The 19,444-nt window shown below is 45.4% G+C and overlaps 1 protein-coding gene across 2 annotated transcripts in view; it reads right to left on the bottom strand.

Moving 5' to 3' along the window:
* Positions 1 to 3,981: 3,981 nt before the first annotated feature.
* Positions 3,982 to 19,444, bottom strand: part of AIG1 (androgen induced 1) — a 154,612-nt gene continuing 139,149 nt past the window's right edge. For both annotated transcript variants that reach the window (XM_056852952.1, XM_056852953.1), the window contains 3 exons: positions 15,617 to 15,732; positions 9,734 to 9,897; positions 3,982 to 4,033 (listed from right to left, as the gene is read on the bottom strand). In XM_056852952.1, coding sequence (XP_056708930.1) covers positions 3,996 to 4,033; positions 9,734 to 9,897; positions 15,617 to 15,732 — 318 coding nt within the window. In that variant the 3' untranslated portion in view covers positions 3,982 to 3,995. The remainder of the gene's footprint in view (positions 4,034 to 9,733; positions 9,898 to 15,616; positions 15,733 to 19,444) is intronic.

Raw genomic sequence — 19,444 nt, 5'->3', positions numbered from 1 at the left:
CTTGGCGTTTGTAGATTGTAGATTGTAGTAACGAGCTTCTTGAGACTTTTCGATGTTCCTGTGCTAGGCACGATTATCTCATGGTTCTCAAAACATGTATCGGGCATCTGCTGTGTAGAATGGATTATATTGTTGTCTTTGGGAAATAGCAAGCACTTGCAACTTTGATCCTGTAAGGGCCTAGTCTCCTGTAGCTTCTAATAAACTTCCTTGTTTCTGAGTGATCGTCTGAGCAAGTGATTTTATGGAAACTGCACAGGGGGGTTGGAAACCCTCACAGTTTTTTGGCCGGAGCCTGAGGAGGGTGGGGTTTGGGGAGGGGAGGGTCTTCAATGCCATAGAGCTAGGATGACCATATTTCCTTGAGACAAAAACGGAACATTGAGATGGCAAAAACGGGACAGGAGTTATGTAATATTAGTTTAACCCGATCGGAGCACTTTTTCTATGAGAATTTACCCAGCCATTCCTGCATGCAGCATAAGAAATGTCAGAACTGAAGGAAACAAATGTTAGAAGTGTAATGAGGTGCAAAGCGGGACAAAATTGACATTTTAATTAAAAAGACGGGACGGCCGGAAAATATGATAAAAAAGGGACTGTCCCTTTCAAAATGGGTACATATGGTCAGCCTGCATAGAGCCCAATTGCCAAAGTGGCCATTTTCTCCAGGTGAACTGATCTCTATCGGTCGGAGATCAGTTGTAATAGCAGGAGATCTCCAGCTAGTACCTGGAAGTTGGCAACCCTACCTTGGGTAATTATGCCAACTGCTTTGATCCATTATCCCACACTCTATCTCCAGAATGCTATTTATGATTCACCCATCCCATTTTATTCTCATAATGCCACGAGGGAGATGAAGCTGAGGGAGAATGAATGGTCCAATATCACCCTGTGGGTTTCATGCTGAGTGGAGATTTGAATCTAGTCCTGATCCAGCCTTCTTTAACAACTATCCCACACTGCCTGGTTAGGGCTCAAGACAATGGTGGCCATTTAAATTCAATTTTCACATTACCTTGATGGTGTATCACCAGAATCCCCAGATCCACACTGGAGCTTCTGTGCATGCTTATGTGGTTGTTCCCTGCAACACTGGTGTGGAGAGGAACTGCAAGTTGGGGTCTTCGTACAAGACTTGAGACTTCTGGCACTACCCTGGCAGCGCAAAAAGGAGCCTGTACCACAGCACCTTCCAAGCAGCCAAGCTTCAAGACTGTGCTATGTATGTTGCTGTAACTATTACCGTCATAGTTGTTCTGACAGGATGATTTTGAACTTCTGTGAATGCTCTGGTATTCTTGTTTGTTTGTTTTTAATTTGCCACTTGTGGAGTCAGTCAAAGGCCAGCAGCATCCAGTGTTTAATGAGCAAAAAAGGTCAATGAGAAACACAGGCTTAGATGGCAGACATGCAAATCCCAACAGTGAAGAATGAGTTATGCAAGCCTTGCCACATGAAAGCACTGGGATACTACTAAGAAAATCTGCGCTACTATTTTTACCAACCTGAACTTCACATTGTTGATGGAGAAGACTTAATTTACATTACACTATTGAAATGTTTAAAAAATCGTACATTATACTTGGAGCATTGTCTATAAATATTTATTGTTAAAGGTATGTGCCCCAATGGAAGCCTTTTAACCTCTTTGGAGTATTTTGTACTGGGAACTATTTAGAAAATGAGCCTTCCAGTTGCATAGATAGTATTCTACTTACCATATATACTCGGGTATAAGCCGACCCGAGTATAAGCCGAGGTGCCTAATTTCACCCCCAAAATGGGGAAAAATTAGGCACCCATGTATAAGCTGAGGGGGAAATGCACCCCTCCCCCCCTGCAGGCTTACCTGACCGGGCTCCAGGCGCGCAGGCAGGCGGTGGCGGCGGCGGCCCCCTCCCTGAGCGGAGGAGGCCCCGCAGGGTCAGCTGGCAAGCAGGAGGCCCGGCCCAGGTGAGGTGGGGGGTGGGGTGGGGAAGAAACCGCTGCCGCCCAGCAGAAGGTGGAGTGAGTTGGGGTGGGGGGTGAAGAAACCGCCGCCACCGCGCAGAAGGTGTGATCGCGCAAAAGGCGCAATCGGGTGGGGGGGAGAAGCCGCCACCGCGCAGAAGGCGCAAGACAGGTTCTAAGGTCAGATAAGGCCCATGAAGCAGTTTAATTAGATCCTGTGGAGTCCCTACAACATTTTAATTAAAACATAAGAATTGTACATACTTGGGTGGATACAACAGCACAGTTCTATGAACACAAGGACTTCTACCAGTGGAGTGCAACTTCTGTAGCTTCCCCATCCAATGACAGTCAAGTCAGGTTTAGTCAACATCCAATGACAGCCTGAAATCCTGCTCCCAGGGTGTGCCTTCTCTTTCGGAGGGCACTTTGGGCTGCCATGGAAGGGAGTGTCATAAAAGTTGGGCTCTGCAGGCAGAAGTCCTTGTGGTCAAGGAAATGGGCTGTTGGATCCTCCCCCATTTCTCTTCTAAAGAAAGTAAATGTTGTCCAAAAACTCACACTCAATGTTATATAAACCTCCTTGGATGTTGAATGTATGCCAAGAATGTGCCCATACCTCACGTTTCATAACCGTGAATCCTTACTGGTAGGCTGAACCAGATTTATTTCAGAGCCTTATCATCAGGAGAGGAGGATGGGGTTATACAACATGCCTGGCTTCCATCCCTCTGTCCTGGTCAGGTATGCCTGACTGCAATGTTCTTGTCCCTGGTGGTCCTACCAAAATATCTTCAGGTTGTGAGAAATACTATGCCACAGGAATATGACATCCTTATTTGGCATTTTACCTTAAGTATGTAATATATCTTATTATGTCATGCTAAATCTGAGCATATGTTCTTCATAAACTTGAAGGCCTTTTTGCAAGATGGATGTGCCCCACTCTCTGTCTGTGGCCGTTTATGCATGGGTACTTTCACTCATGTTCGCCCCCGATCTGTCTCTGTTGTTCCTTGGAATTATGCATGAGTTTCCCGTCCATTAGAGATGACCTCGCTGCACATGTATGGCTGCCCCAGGTGACTACCTGATACATTCATATCGTTGGACAGGATGTGACGCACCTGATGCTCCCCTAGCCAACCCCATGACTCATTTGTCAACCCCCCACCTGCCTCATTCCTTTAGCAAAAATTGTAAACCTAATGGCAAATAGGCAGCAATATTCCACTCCTCTTCATTTATCTAGGATGAGAAAAGAGCTGCCTTTTCCTTTGAATCTGAAGACAGCTGGGGGGGGGGGCTTTATCCATATAAAAACCTGAGCAGCAGAAATGTAGGGATATTTTGACCTTTATTGAAGCAATTTTGAACTTTAAGACACAATATGCAGAAAGGTTTCAGCTGTAATTATAGTTTGCTCTGATGATTAGCACCACTTATTTAAAGCAGCTTGTTACAATACATCTGCTACTTGAACAAATTAAAACACAGCTTAAGAAGGGAGAAGGAATATAAACAGTTTGCTTTGCTGTTCTGGACCCCTCAGGTATACTCAGTCTCCCACAAGCAACCTCACCCTGCAACACCCATCCCGCCCTCAGCTTTATTCCCCGCCCCCCTGATGCTGCCACATAATTCTTTGATTTGCTCATTGGGACTGATCCACTGTTTGAGACAACTAGGAATGCAGATGATTGCTCCATTGATTCAGTCTTGGTCTGCCTAATCTTATTTCTACTTCGGAGATAGAACAGAACCCTTCAGCTTTCTTTCTGATAGGAAGATACTTAACACGGATATGCATAGGGGCATGTGTTGAGGACTCTGTGGAGATATCCATCATATGTATTCTCATGGGCAGATACAGTTATTGGAAGGAGGAATGGGTCACTAAATTAATATCCCTTTTATAAAAATAAAAGGATTCTGGATGCCCTGTTCACGGAATTTCCCTCCTCCGGCAACATGTCTTGACATTGAGGTCCCTTCCACACAGGAGCAAGTTATCTTTTGCTTCCTTTTATATCCTATGTTCAGTCCAATTTAGGCTTTTCTTTTCCTTCTTCCATACCTGAGCACAAACAGAAAAAAAATGTTTTGAAACACTTGAGTGAATAAAAAGGAGCTGCATTCCCACATACCTTTGGAATAAATTGTGCTTTCTTCTTCTTACTTACTTTATTTCCTCTAGAAATAAGTGTTAAGCCCCTCTGCCTCACTCTGGAAACTGCTGTGAGAAGGGTTGGGAGTATAATTCTCTATGACATCCCAACTATTTTTGAACCAGCTGAATAATAGTTACAGTGCCTATATCTGTGGAAGCACTCTTATTTGAACATGGGTTTGGGGAAGTGGATGTGGCTCAGTGGTAGAACATCAGCATTCAATCCCTGGAATCTCCAGTTAAAAGGACCAGGAAGTAGGTGATGTGAGAGACCAATACTGACCTTGATGGACTGATGGTCTGACTCAGTATAAGGCAGCTTTGTGTGTGGTTCACCTGGTCTGTGCTTTCTCTGAAAATTTTGCGCATGTTCTGCACTACACCAGTGTGGTGTAGTGGTTAAGAGTGGTGGTTTGGAGCGGTGGACTCTGATCTGGAGAACCTGGTTTGATTCCTTACTCCTCCACATTTGCAACAGAGGCTAATCTGGTGAACTGGATTTGTTTCCCCACTCCTACACATTAAGCCAGCTGAGTGACCTTGGGCTAGTCACAGCTCTCTTAGAGCTCTCTCAGCCCCACCTACCTCACAGTGTGTCTGTTGTGGGGAGGGGAAGGGAAGGTGATTGTAAGCCGGTTTGATTCTCCCTTAAGTGGTAGAGAGAGTCGGCATATAAAAACCAACTTTTCTTTTTCATAAACTAATTTTCATGGGACTTGTACATTAAAATAAGACAAGTTGCTTGTGCAGTTCACTTTTGACCTGATTTTTGCTTTAATTCTGAATTTCTTGTAGCTCAATTCTATGACTTTTACTTAGCCTGACCATATCAGTGTTTACTCAAATGTGAATTCTACTGATTTACATGAGACTGACTTTCTAATTAATGAGCATAGGAATGTAGCCTGGATGTGAAAGGTAGCATCTCATCAAGAATGTACCAGCTTGCCTGTAATGGTCCTGGCTATTGTACAGATAACATCTTTCAGTATTCCTTGTCCCAACACCTTTATTACAGAACTATAAAAATATTTTGAGAGTGTACATCTCTTACTCCTTTTTCACTACTGGAATTTTTTTCCCTTAAAGATGTTAATTTAGTAATCTTATATTCTAATAGTGAAGTTGGCCAAATCTTTGGATACCTAAATCCAGTGACTGAAGTTGTGAGGGCTGGAGATCACCCAGAATTACTACTGATCTCTACTGATCAGTTCCCTTGGACAAAATGGCTGCGCTGGAGGTGAAATCTAGGGCATTGTACCATGCGGAGGTTGCTTCCCTCTCTAAACCTCACCCTCTCATGACTCCACACCCAAATCTCCAGGAATTTCCCAACCTAGAGATGCCAACCCAAAGGGGAACTGATTTCTGTATGCTGAGAGATCTATTGTGATTCTGGGAGAGCCACTGCTGCTGTGGGGGATGGGAAGCAGGTGGGAGGGTGATAGGGTGCAGAAAGAGAGAGAAAGAATGATGGGGTGGGGGCAGAAAGAGAAAAAGTGATAGGCATGGAGGAGAGAGTAAGAAAAGGGGTGGCAGGAGACAAAAAGAGCGAGAGACTGTAAGAAGTAGGAGAGGGGAGGAAACAAAGGTGTGGGGGGGAATGGGATAGCTGCTCCCGTGAGTTTCTTGAGGATTCCCACTTGCCTATATAATTATAGCCAATTGGCCTAAATCTGAGGATACTTAAATCTGGTGACTGGAGCTGTGAACGGGCAAGATGGGTCTTTTTACAAACCTGAAAAGGGCCCCAGATTTGCAGAAAAAAATTGAAATCTAAAAAACAAAAAAAAACCAAAACCCACAATACATTGGGTGGTTTTTTTAAAACTCAAAATGATAACAGAAGCCCCTGTAGCTTTAAGCAACAATGGCCACTGGCAGGCAACCACAAATTTCAGGCTTGGATTTGTGAGTAAAAAGCAGGGGGAGGGGGCAGGGTCCTTCCCAGGCTTGTTTTGGCCTTTGAGGGAGGACTCATTGGGGCCAGGGCTGGCTAGGGTTGCCAGTTCCGGGTTGGGAAATTCCTGGAGATTTTGTGGTGGAGTCTGAAGAGGGCAGGGTTTGGGGAGGGGAGAGGCCTCAGGTGAATATAATGCCATGGAGTCCACTCTTCAAAGCATTTTCTCCAGGGGAACAGATTTCTGTCATCTGGGGCTCAGTTGTAATTCTGGGAGATCTCTAGGTTCCACTTGGAGGTTGGCAATACTAAGCCTGGAAGCAACCTCTGGGTGACTTGATACCACCCAACCAGCATGACTCAACTATGCCTGGCTGCTTGCTACTGTTCAATAGCAGCCACCCTATGAAAGCCAGTGTGCTACAGCAATTCGAGATTCAGAGTAGGGTCTGGGAGACCCAGGTTTAAATCTCCAGGTTGCTGTGGAAAATCACTGGGTGATTTTGGACCAGCCACATTCTTTCAGCCTAACCTACCTCACAGGGTTGTTGTGCGGATAAAAAGGAGGAGAGGAGAATAATGTAAGCTGCTTTGGTCGCCACTGCAGAGAAAGGTGTGGTATAAATAAAGTAAATAAATAATAAATACAACTGAAGAGAAGAGGCAGATAAAAGGTAGGTTGGTGAATGACTGAGAAGCAGAGAATGAGGCAGGGAAAGATATGGGAGTTGGTAAGGGGAGATAAAGAGAAAATAGTGTGGGGAGAAAATAGTGATAGAGGGGAAAGTGAGGTGCTACCCCACAAGTCCTTGAGGGTTCTCTCCCATGCTCGTGGGCCTGGCTCAGCCGCTGGCACCGAACAACTGGGCCAGTTTTCCTCGCTAGAGGCGGTGGAGGAAAAGCTTAAGACAGAGAGGCAGATAAAGGTACGTTGGCTGCTAGATGGGAAAGAGAGAGGGTTGGCAGCTCCAGGTTAGGAAATTCCTAGAGATGTGGGGGGGATTTGAGGAGGGGAGGGACCTCAGAGGGGTATAATGCCATAGACTTGACCCTCCAAAGCAGCCATTTCCTCCGGGGGAACTAGGGTTGCCAACGTCCAGGTGAGGGTTGGAGATCACTCGGAATTACAATGCTCTCCAGATGGCAGAGATCAGTTCCCCTGGAGAAAATCAGGGCCAGATCTTGGGGGGAGGGGGTTGATGGGTGCACTTGCCCCAGGTGCAAGGAGAGGGAGGGCGCCATTGTGGGCATGGGGAGTACAGGCATGGGGAGAAGGAGTGCCTGGCTGCCCACCCAGCCTCAGCTCATACAGGCAGCTCCTCTCTCTCTCTTTCTGTGGGGCAGCCACTGCACGCCCCACCCGGCACTTTTCTCTCTGCCCCTGGGGCCACCAGCACCTTTCTCCAGCTCTAATCAAGCTGATTCCAACATGCATTGTACCTTTGCAGGTATAAGGAAAGCTTATACCTGGAAAATCTCGTTGGTCCCTAAGGTGCTACTGGACTTGAACCTACCTGTTCTACTGCAGACTACTATGGCAACCCTCTGAAACTATCTAGGTAGCGAGAGCACTACATGAGTAAGGCACTGAGAGGGAGGGCTGGGTGGGAGTTTGAAAGGTGTGTCCGGATCTCCAGTGTCCCCTGATTTCTAGTCATGCTAACTTGTATGGATGTCCATGCACAAGTGTAGTGCTGGGGAGAAACACAGCTCCACTATGGGGATGGTCCATGTGCATATGCCATGCCCACAGGGCAAACTGGACTGTGCCCATTGTGTTTTCCTGCCTGTGGAAACATCCAGCGCTTTCAGATGCCTGTTCCTGGACACAATTCTGTTATTGGAGTCTGGCAAAAAGTACTGTCCTTTTGCCTGTTGAGCTTATTCTGACTAAATTTCCCAGCCAAACACCTTAGAGCTTTTTTCTGTGTGTTTCTTTTGGAGGTTTCCGGAGCTGGTGTATATCCCAAAGAAAGACTCTTAATCTTTCTTTTCAATGAGGGTGGGGTAGGGATGGGAAGGAAACTTTTGAAAGCACTTCTAAAAGGAATCTGACCATAAATCTAACAACTCTTTCATGGAAAATCTGCTCAGCTAGAAAGCTCCTACCATGGGCCCCTTTGGGGGGGGGGGAATATGCCGGTTAGTGCTTGGATTAGGCAGAGGGGCAAAGGCATCTAGTAGTGGCATTTTCACTGAAAGACATAATGAAACAATTGGGTCTGAACACTGCCAATAGCCTAAATACAATGGGTTTGGGTGTTACTGACAAGCCAAAAACAATAGGATAGCCAGTCAAAGGTTTAAGAAAACAGAGCAGCGGCCTGGCTCCAGAGCAGCTTGTTGGCTTCAGATCCTGTGCTGGTGCCAACCGCCGGTCTCCTGTGTTCGGTGCAGGAAACTTTTCCAGTGGTTTTGAAACCGGGCTGTCTTCTTTGCCTTTACGAAAGTGTCTCTGTCCTTTCTTGAGAAGCATTTTACTGCCAGTGGATCAAATACTCTGGCAGAAATCCCAGTATCTTTGGCTGTGGCATCTAGAAGGGGAAGATTTTGCTTTGCCTACCATGTGTGTGGTTTAGCTTGGAAAAAATTAACTGTAAATTATTTTGTCTGTGGTGGGATTCTATTTAATGCATATCTTGAAGAGGAGGGGGAAAAACCCGTTGGACTTAGAAGTGTCTTGTAAATGTCTCGTTCCACCCCCCATCTCATCCTTTAGATGACAGCATGTGCTTATTGTATCATTTTGTCATATGCGGTGTACCTGTCACATCTTTATAAGAACATCTGATTTAAATCACTTACAGTAATGTAGCATTTGGTGGCTCACATGCCTTGACACACACAAATTTCAATCAATATCTTCTCAGTGCTTTAAAAGCAAATATCAAAAAACAGTCACAGACCAATGAGTCCACACCTTTACCTACTTCCATCCACATGGATCAAAAAACCTGTTCCATAGATCAGGGATGGCTGGTTTTTGCATTTTGGGGGGAGCCACTTTGTTCTCTGACCTCCCCTCCCAACACATGTTTCAATCCCCAGCAGTAAATACGCTGACATTAGGAAAAATAGGTACTTGGTCATTGATGGGGGGGTGAATGGGGGGGCAGATGAGTGAATATGGAATAAACATATTTTCAGAAAGTTTCCGTCAAATTGAAAATACAAATTGAAAGACAAATTGAAAATAGCTGGTTCATGTTTAAAAATGCTTCTTTTCCTTGCAAGGCAAACAAAGTCAAAAAAATTACCACCCATGACAGAAATTTGGTAGGCCACCAGAGGCCAGACAAAATTGTTCTGTGATCCTCATCTCATCTCCTTTCTGTGGCATCTAAAGATACACATTTGGATAAATAGGGCTGAAATTATTGGATCACCCATTGATAGGGGAAAAGGAGTACAAAAGAAGTGTAGCTTTATATACTATTTTATCCAAAGCATTTTTGTGTGTGACATGGTGTTTGTGTGAACAAGCACATATGTATAACAACTTATTGTTATACTATTAGATCAAAATGGTTGAAAGCATTTGCTTTTATATAGAAACACTATGTGAAAAGACCTTCCTGTGAAAGAATTTAAACACCTCATCACATGAAAAGAACATGGTAGAGTCAATCTCTTAGGTTGTTATAATGTCACTAGCAACCCCTTACTTGTATATTCATATAATTTTTTCTCAAAGAAATACTCACATTTTTGTGTATCCCAGATGCAGTTGTTTAGTACCTCGCCCACCAAGTAGAAGATGTTAATTATACCAGTTACAGTTGCAAAGAAGATAATTTTAGCTCCTGAGCCAAGGTAATCCAGGAGGGGATACACCCAAACCCCTGTTACATGATATATCCAACAGACCCTAATATACATAAAAAACAGAAATAGAATAAGTTAGAATTGTCAACTTTACTGAGTAACTCTAACATTCATTGATATTTCTAAATGACATCTATAATATATGGAACTATTGAAATACTTATGATTCCTAACAGATTTATTGAAGATTGATGGTTAAATAAAAACAGCAAAAAACAGCAAGGCATAGTCAAATTTGTTAATACATTTAAGACATTTATGCATAGTCGCTTTAACCTCCTTTATTCCCCATTTCAGCCACGATCAAAGTAACCCGGGTTGGGGGAAAGAAACTGTATGCATTGGCTGGAATGATCAGGGACGAAACTGTGTGCTAATGGGGGCATGAATACCGAAAAACACTCTTCCAAGCTCAAATCAAGTCCCACCCCTTTAAATGCTGCTCTGTAATTGGCTGACTTCGCGGTACTCACCCTGAGAGAAGATCTTCCCCCCAGACCCAACTGCCGCATAAAAAAGCGTTTTAAGAACAAAAAACAAAAAACGGAGCAATCTGAAAGGGGGGGGCGGAGAAATCCCAGCCTCGTTTTAAAAAGGCCTTTATTTTGGTCAGAAAGAGCTCCGAGGTAGCAGGAAGCACTTGAATCCCTGCCTCTTTACACACTGCTTTGTGATTGGCTGTGGGAGAAGCCAATCCTCTGTACTTCCCCTGTTTGGCTATCTGCATGCTGCCTTGAAGAGGAGTTTGGAAAAGGATGGGGCGAAGCTCAACCCGAGAATGGAGTATGCATGCTCTGTGACTCCGGAATGAGCCAGGATGAACGGTTTAATTCGGGCCAGAAGAGGAATGGGAAAAGCCGGGTTTGTATTGTGTTGAAACAGCGTTGAGCTTCCAAGGAATGAAGTAACGCGCATACTGAAAAAATTGATCCTGGCTGAAACAGGGAATAAAGGAGGGTAAAATGGCCTTAATTATTTCTTTCTCTCAAAAATGTATACAATGGACGGCCCAGATGTGGCCTCATGGTGACTCCCTTAAAACATATGTATTTATTTTTGTTATTTATAGTCCGCCTTTCTCACTGAGACTCAAGGCAGATTATATAGTGTAAATCAAATACAATCTATAGCATGAGACATCCTATAAATCATACAGGACCAAACAATTTGTAATACTAGATAACTGTGATCAGATCTGTGTTTTTACTTATACACTACAGCATCATTGGGCTAGTGTTGCCAACTTTTAAACTGGTTCCTCTAGCTGTCCCTTTAATAGCAGCTTGATCTGCAAGTAATTATCACGTGATGTTATTTATCTTTATGTCATGAAAAGCATTAACTGACCAAATGACCATTTCCACTCATTAAACCTCTGCTAAAGGGCAAGGCATTCTTTTTCCTGTACAGTTGGCAACCTTAGTTCAGCAAGGTGCTTCCCCCCCTCCCAAACCCCCTAGCAGAATCACCAGCAGGGAAAACAGCAGGTTGCTGCAGGAAAGGGAAAGAGGGAAAGATCTGCTTCTGCAAACTGCTTCCATTTACTCCTTCCATTTACACACCGAGCACAGCTGAAGAACAATATTACCAAAATAAAATTTCAAAACCATTTAACCTCACTTCCTGCCCCAAACATCTTACAAAATAAAAGGTCATTGTCATCAAGCTGATAATTTAAAAAAATAACCCCCATAGGACTTCTTTCAAACATATGCAGACTAGGAAAACAGTCTGTTATTTTCTGTGTCCAGATTTTTGCTGCTGTTCCTTTCACACAATTGCTGCCAAAACAAAGGAACGATGAGAATCGGGGTCCTGAGCTCATGCTAAGCCGTGGCAAGTCAGCTGCCATCGCCAAGCAGGACAGCTAATCAGCACCCAATAATGACAGCAACACTCGAAGATTCCGCCCTCTTACTTTGTGGGTAGGAATGTAGTCAATGAAGAAAGATGACCAGAAGAAAACTGCTTCATTTGAAATGTGGTGTTGGAGGAGAGTTTGACAGACATTGTAGACCACCAAAAAGACAAATAAATGGGTTCTAGATCAAATTAAGCCTGAACACGCTCTAGAAGCTAAAATTACTAAACTGAGGCTATCGTTAGGATTGCCAAGCTCCAGGTGGTGGCTGGAGATCTCCTGCTATTACAACTGATCTCCAGCCAATAGAGATCAGTTCACCTGGAGAAAATGGCTGCTTTGGCAATTGAACTCCTCCCCGCTCCAAACCCATCCCTCCTCAAGCTCTACCCCCAAAATGTCCAGATATTTTTCAACCCGGAGCTGGCAACCCTAGTGTCAGCGAGGGCGTCCAGTCGAGCCCCAGATAAGCAGGCTCCGTGTTGCGTCCCCCCGCTCTGCATCAGCGTTTCAATAGAGTTCCGCTGTGAAGCCTCTGGGGCCGCAGAACAATGCCTGAGAGCCAGGAGATAGCCCGGTCATTTGCTAGTCAATTTCACAAGTATGTGTCTAATGAATCGCCGGCAAACACCTCCTTATTGTAAATTTGTATCCTTCCCTTCCAAGACAGCTCAGCTAAACCTCAGCCTTTTGTGTTCTGACATTACTGTAATCTATCCTATTGTATGTCCCCTATAAAGACAACCAGTATTTCCCCCATCTGTATTCTGTATTCTGACCTTTGTATTCTGACCTTTGTTTGTATAGACCTACTGAACCCGTTTGCTTTCTTAATAAAACTTTAAACTCTCTTCAACGTCTGGAGTGAAGTTTACTGTTGCTGAGATGCAATGAGGTACTGAAGTCTGACAGTAGGTCAGAATCTCCGAATTCCTTAGTCTTCTTTTTTATTTTTGTGTTTAGTAAATAGTTAGTATTAGTATATCTACGCAATCCACACACTTGCTCCTTACGGGGGAAGACCTCCGCCAGAGCAACGAACGAGGGGCAACCCTCCTTATTGATTTTGGTCTGGAGGAAGCGACCCCGGAGCAGCACCCGCCCGGGCTTACCGACTGTCCTAGGATGCCAACGTGGATCTCCTTGCCCAAGCAAGCGGAGCAACGACGGCGAGTTGGGGCCAACGAACGGGCGGCATCGGACCCATGTGGCGGTTTCTACCGGGGACCGCTAACCGCCTGGTACGGTGAAGGGGCAGAGCCAAACCGAGAGGCTGTGCCTAGAGAATGGTTGGAAGGGCCCTCGATCATCCACACTCCGACCACCCCAGCTGACATCGCCATGGAAGAAACTATCCTGCTACGTGAACAGAACCAGACGTTGACCCTGCAGAACCGGAACCTGCAGGTGCAGCTGAGTGCGCTGCAGAGGGATTTAACTGCAGTTTTGGGGGTAGTGAGAGAGCTCAGACAGCCCTCGCAGCAACCCCGAGCCAGCTCCCTACCTGTTGAGGAACCACCCGTCAGTAGGGAGGCACCCCCACCCAAGCGCCCTACTGCCAGGGATCTGAAGGTATCATTCGACCGATCCAGCACACAGCTACCCCATTTCCTACTCCAAGTGTCCGGTTTCATGAAGGATCAAGGAGAGACCTACCCCTCGGAGGAAGCCAGGGTCAGGTACGTGATCAGCCTACTAGAGAAGGAGCGGTGGAATGGGCAGTGACGGTGGCAGAGGTCATGATAAAACAAGAGTCACTGGAAAATACAATAATGCTTGGGAAAGTTGAAGGCAGCAGGAAAAGAAGAATACCCAACATGAGATGGACTGACTCAATAAAGGAAGCCATGGCCCTCAGTTTGCAAGACCTGAGTAAGACTTAATGACAGAATGTTTGGAGGTTATTAATTCATAGGGTTGCCATATGACAGAAGCAACTTGACAGCACATAACACACACAGGAATGTGGAATGGTAGAAAGAGAATTAAAGGGACAATATTCTTCCCTTAGGATTAGTTCTAAAATGGTCCACTCTACTTTCTGATCCATATTTCCTCTTGTTTGGACAAAGATCCACTATTGCTTGCTTGGAGATTTTTACTTCAGTTTCAGTGATTTAAGCATGCCACTTCTTCTCCACGCAAGATGTAGAAGGCAGAGTCAGCAGAGCTGCTGGGATAGCTATCTTACTGAGAGCCCACTTTTTAATATGTTTAAAGGCTAGATATGTTTGACAAATTCATGTTTCATTCCCTTCTCTAAAGCATGATCGACTGTTTTTCATTTAGGTTTTAAGTGCCTGTTGTTGGAGCAACACTACAAGCAAATGGAAAGCCACTGATATAGTTTAAGACGGAAAGAAATAACACTTTGAGAGTCTAAACCTACCAATGACTAGCCAGGCTGACCTCACTGAAACACAGAAGTCAGCCCAGCTTACTACGCTAGAATCACGAAGGTTATCCTTTTTTTTTTTTTTAGAGTACTGGCATTATGAGTTGTCTCCTCCTACATTGTCTGTATTATAAATGTGAATAGGAAAAGTAGTACTGCTACCATGGAAACATTACCTTGATGGCCTTTGTTAAGAAGTTCATTCCTACTTGAATATAAGCTAACTCAATACTATACAATAATGAGCTGATCAACCTTAGGCATAAAGCTTTCATACAAGATTACTTGTTATTAACTCTAATGAACGCCTTCAACATTGTAATTCCTGTCCAACCTCATTATTAGATAAGCAGAAGGGAACATGCATTAAGGCACACTTTAGAGTGCAAAGCCAGAACCATTTTGAAGCCCTGCTATTTGCCGACTTAAGCAGATAGTTTACTGATAAGAATGTCTAGAAGGAAATAAGAATAGAACTAGAACTTCAGGGAAATCATATTAAAACAGAACCTCTATGCATGTAAACCAAAAGACTTGAAGTTAAAGACAGATTTATCATAATGATAAAAAATAGAGATGGCGTCTTGCATTTACAGACTTAAAAACCATATCACAGAAAATGTTGTCATACAAGTAGTGCTGACCTTCTTCAAATATGCAAGGAATTCCTGCAGAACTGGATGGTGTTCTTGGTCAATATTAGAGACCACAGTAAGAGAAGGAAATCCTTCAGGTAAGGAAGGTCTCAGCCTGTGCAGGTCAAAACAAGCATCTTAAACTGCCAGGACAACTTGGACATTTTGGAAGTACAGCCTGCAAGCCTGAAACTTCATTGACTTCAGCAAGGCTAACAACAAGATTTTTCGGGTTGTGCTCCTGCTAGCAAATAGCAGCACTCACAAATATACACGTTCAGGAAAAGTGTTCTGGCTCCAATGGTCACTTTTGCCACTGCAAGTGTGGGTGGCATTTTAACAGATCCCCCTCCCTCTCCATATGCACATTTTCCCCTCCAGTACTTTCCCTGAGTTTTGACCCCTTGGAACAGCATTTCAAGGGGTGCAGTGGGCTACAGCTGGAGGGGCAATGCAGGCATACTGGATCCAATCTAGTCTTGCATTTCAGCTTCTAGCACAACTCTGTTGATCTGAATGGCTTAAGTCATTAAGAACCTCAGATAAATAACACATTAGTTACCCTTAAGTGTTAAGGCTGAACTATGTTGCGGGGTGAAATGTCTACTACTACTGTTGGCTAGAGAAAATAAAGTCACTAAAAACACATGCCTAAGTAATGTACCAGTATCCAAGGCAAAACACCCCACTATGTGTAAAAAATAATACTTAGACCATGGCAGCTAGTTTCAAACAAAATCCTGTTGTGTGACATTTGGCATGCTATTTCTAAAAATGTAAGTCTGAAGAAACAACACACAGTAAAGAAGACAAAGTTAGTAATTATGTCCGCAGTACAACATATTCCGTAATGTAAAAATGCATGCCTTACCATAATATGTAGGCAACAGAGAAAGTGCACACGGCAACCAGACCACAGGTCCTGCTAGGGTATTCATGATGGGTTGTCCTCATCTCAATTAATACAAAAGGCAAAACCGTTGTATGCTAAAAAGCAAAACAAAAATAGTTCACAGTACAAAAGTACAAGCACATACTATAACGTCATTAGGAAAAATGTTAATAGGAAATAAAACTGCAATGTAGAAGCAATAGCCTAATGGGGAGAGGCAGTGGCTCAGTGGTAGAGCATCTGCTTGGCATGCAGAAGGTCCAAAATTAAATCCTTCAAATCTCCAGTTAAAAGGATCAGGTAGTAGGTGATGTGAAAGACCTCTGCCTGAGATCCTAGAGAAACATTGCCAGTCTGACAAATGGTTTGATTCAGTATAAGGCAGCTTTATGTGTTCAGTACAGCTAAACTTAAAGCACTTTCCATATTTGATTTCAAAGCGATAGGAAAGCATTTGGTTAACTCCCCGACTGAAATTAATGAGACATTGAAATCCTTTGGCTGCATCATGCTGGATGCCTTTTTAGGCTGTGGAAGAAGACCTGGATGGTATGGATACTATGAAGCACAAGCAGACATGCATCTTTCTTGCCTCCCCATTCCCCCAGCAACCCTCTGAGCACTTCAGAAACATGTTGCTGTAGGTCACAAAACCTGTCTCAGCCATGAGGACCAAGGATAAGGAGGAGAAACCAAGGTGTGAGCTCCAAGCTGGGAGCGCAGCTGGAGTCAAGGTCGCGTAGCTCAGCAGTTTGTTATGACGGCTGATAGCCGTAATCTATCACGGGAACCAGAGTCAGCCTGGTATCTAACGGTGCCTTTCTGATGTATAACTGATGTATATGTTTCAACCTGCCCGCCTTTCCCCACTTGAGTCATCATCCCTTTTCCTGTAAGTTGCTGCCTTTCACCTTATGCTTCCCAAATAAATGGCTTCTTAGACAACTCTGTTTGGATGTTCTGTTGTTTGGGATTTGACGGGTGGACTCAGTCCTTACAACAGGACTCAAGTCATATTTTTTTATTTCACTTTATTATTTTAATTTGTTTTATTCTACTGTCAGGAACGTGGTTTTCCCCTCGTTCCTAAGGTGCATGGCAACAGCACCTGAGTCCACTGATTCCTCGTTGGGAGAGGATAACCGAAGGGGGGTCAACCGACGGCCCCCACCACTCAAGAAATCCTCCAACAGCTCCTGCAAGGGGAGTCTGAGGATCAGTTCCGGAGTCTCCAGAGGGAGGTCGACCGGCGCCGGCGTGAGGAAAGAAGGAAGGCTACCCGGTCTTACCTATTAAATCAGTTCCGCCGCTTGACTACTGGTGCTACTGGGGGGGAGCCAGAGGAGCAGAATTTAGATGAACACATCACCCTAGTCAAAGAAGTTCTACAACGACTCAGGGAGAACCACCTCTATGCTAAGGTTTCCAAATGTGAATTCCATAAAAGGGAACTAACCTTCCTAGGCTATAGAATTTCGCACCAAGGAATAGCCATGGATCCGGACAAAGTACAAGCAGTAGTTGACTGGCAGCTGCCGTCTACTCGCAAGCAAGTGCAAAAATTTATCAGTTTCGCGAATTTCTACCACCATTTCCTCAGAGACTTCGCACAAGTTGTGCTTCCAATTACTAACTTACTCAAAACTAAGGGTAAAGGCGTTGCCTTCCACTAAATAGATTGGACCCCAGACTGTCAGGTAGCCTTTGAGACTTTGAAACGTTTGTTCACAACTGAACCGGTACTGAAGCATCCGGATTGTAACCGCCCTTTCATTATTCAAGTAGATGCTTCTGAGGTAGCCATGGGAGGGGCCCTCATGCAAGAGGGGGAAGGTGGCCAGTTATACCCATGTGCCTATTTCTCCAAGAAATTTTCTCAGTCTCAGCTCAACTGGCCGATTTGGGAAAAAGAGGCGGCAGCTGTAAAACACGCCTTAACAATCTGGAGACATTTCCTAGAAGCTTAAGAGTAGAAAAATCCTTCTTTGTTCTGAACTCTCATGTAACTGTGCTGCTACACACTCACTGCACTTCTGTATTGGTTGTGCTAATGTCAGGCCTGGCCCGGCCTGAGAACAAAGTACTGTGGTTTGGCCAGGTGCTAATCCAAGGTCGCAACTGTTATGCTGTCATGCTAATGTTTTGAGAGTTGTATGTGTTGTCTAACTTCTGTGGGAACCGAAGGGTTGCCCTAGCAACCAGAGGTGGCCTGACTTTGTAGCCTTTTTTCTATATATACAATCCTCTGTAGACTGCATCTCCATTAGAGTCCTAGTTTTCTGGCTTCTGCAACTTGTTGTATATTTCCAAATAAACCAGCTTTTTTAGGATTTCCTGCCTATGGAGTCTGTTTATGGATTTGCCAACGAGAACAGAGCTTACATTAGGACTCTAATCTAAATTCCCTTTTACTTTGGTGGTACCCTGGCGGGAGCTGGAGAAAGACCGTTGGGGAACCTCCAGCGGGAGCTTCTGGAGGAAGTGCGCTGCACACATCAGGAGGCTCATCGGTTGGCGGGACCGGTGGAGGCGCAGTGGCTTGTGTTGTCCAGAGAGGCATCTGTGGGGTTGTGGCAGGCTGCGCAACGCGCCCGGGAGGAGGCCCGGTGGTTTGCGACTCTACGGGAGGAGGCCTGGTTGGCGCAGGAAGACGCAACTCTGCTGACCTAGTTGGTCACCCGGACGGGGGATTTGGAGGTCCGGTTGGGTGGGACTAGTATGTGTGCCCAGAAGTCTGTACCTCAATCCCTGATGGCGGAGGGGGTCACAGTCAGTGACAGTATCTGGCAGGACACCGAGAATGCCGCCGCCAAGGCTGTACTGAGTCTTATGGATCTACCGCCGGCAACGACTACGGTGGAGGACGTCCAACAGGTCCTGGAGAAGGAGTTTGGACTGGTGTCCGCAGACCTGGCGCCTCAGGTCCTACTGCTGTTGGCGAAACATGAGGAACTACGGTTGTTATTGCATCAAGCAGCGGAGACACTGCTAACGGACGGCTCTAGCCAAGGCCGCCAAGGAGGATGCTGCCCGGCAGGCGGCAGCGACTGGAGCAACAGCCAAGGGAACTGTCCCCTTGCAAGGACCAGAGTTGGGGGGAGAAAGAGTGGTTGTTTTCTTTGTTTTCCCCCTCTTCATTTCGTGCCCTCCCGAGAGAGACAGTTTGTCAACAGAGGGCTACTTTCCGTTACGATCTCGCGCCGGACATCCGAGAATACCCGCGAGGGGAAGACTCGGAAGACGAGGTCGAAGACTGGAATACCAATATAGGCGTTTCCCACGGGTGGCGGGCCGGTGGTGCGGAAGATGAGGTCCAATGTTTGTGGATTCAGAATCGGGACCTCAAAGAGCGAATGGCCCAACTGTAAGATCAAATGGATGTGTTGTGTTGTGAGTTTGGCCAGTGGCAACGGACTCGGCACCTCCCCACGCAACCTGTTACGATGCCCTCAGCCAACGCTGCCAGGAGTACCACCACCTGCGGTGCCACCGCCACAGCCACCAGTGGTGCCCCGCCTTCGGTGCTGAGGCAACCAGTAGTACTGCCGCCCGGAGGTGGGGGGCCGTTACCCGCGCTACCAGGGTCACAGCCCCTGCCTTGGCATCTTGCCCTGCACAGAGACTTGAGAGTGACTTTTAACAGCACTGGGGAAAATCTGCCCTACTTCTTGCATCAAGTGAATAGTTTCATGAGAGAACAGGGACATACGTTTCCCATGGAGGACAGTCGGGTCCGGTTCGTCTTGTCCCTCCTGGAAGGCCCGGCAGCGAAGTGGATGATTCAACAGTTTGATCTCCGGGCCCGGA

This window comes from Euleptes europaea, chromosome 7, assembly GCF_029931775.1.
Source record: "Euleptes europaea isolate rEulEur1 chromosome 7, rEulEur1.hap1, whole genome shotgun sequence".
In the NCBI taxonomy this organism is placed as follows: Eukaryota; Metazoa; Chordata; class Lepidosauria; order Squamata; family Sphaerodactylidae; genus Euleptes; species Euleptes europaea.
This window is presented reverse-complemented; position numbering and strand designations above follow the sequence as displayed.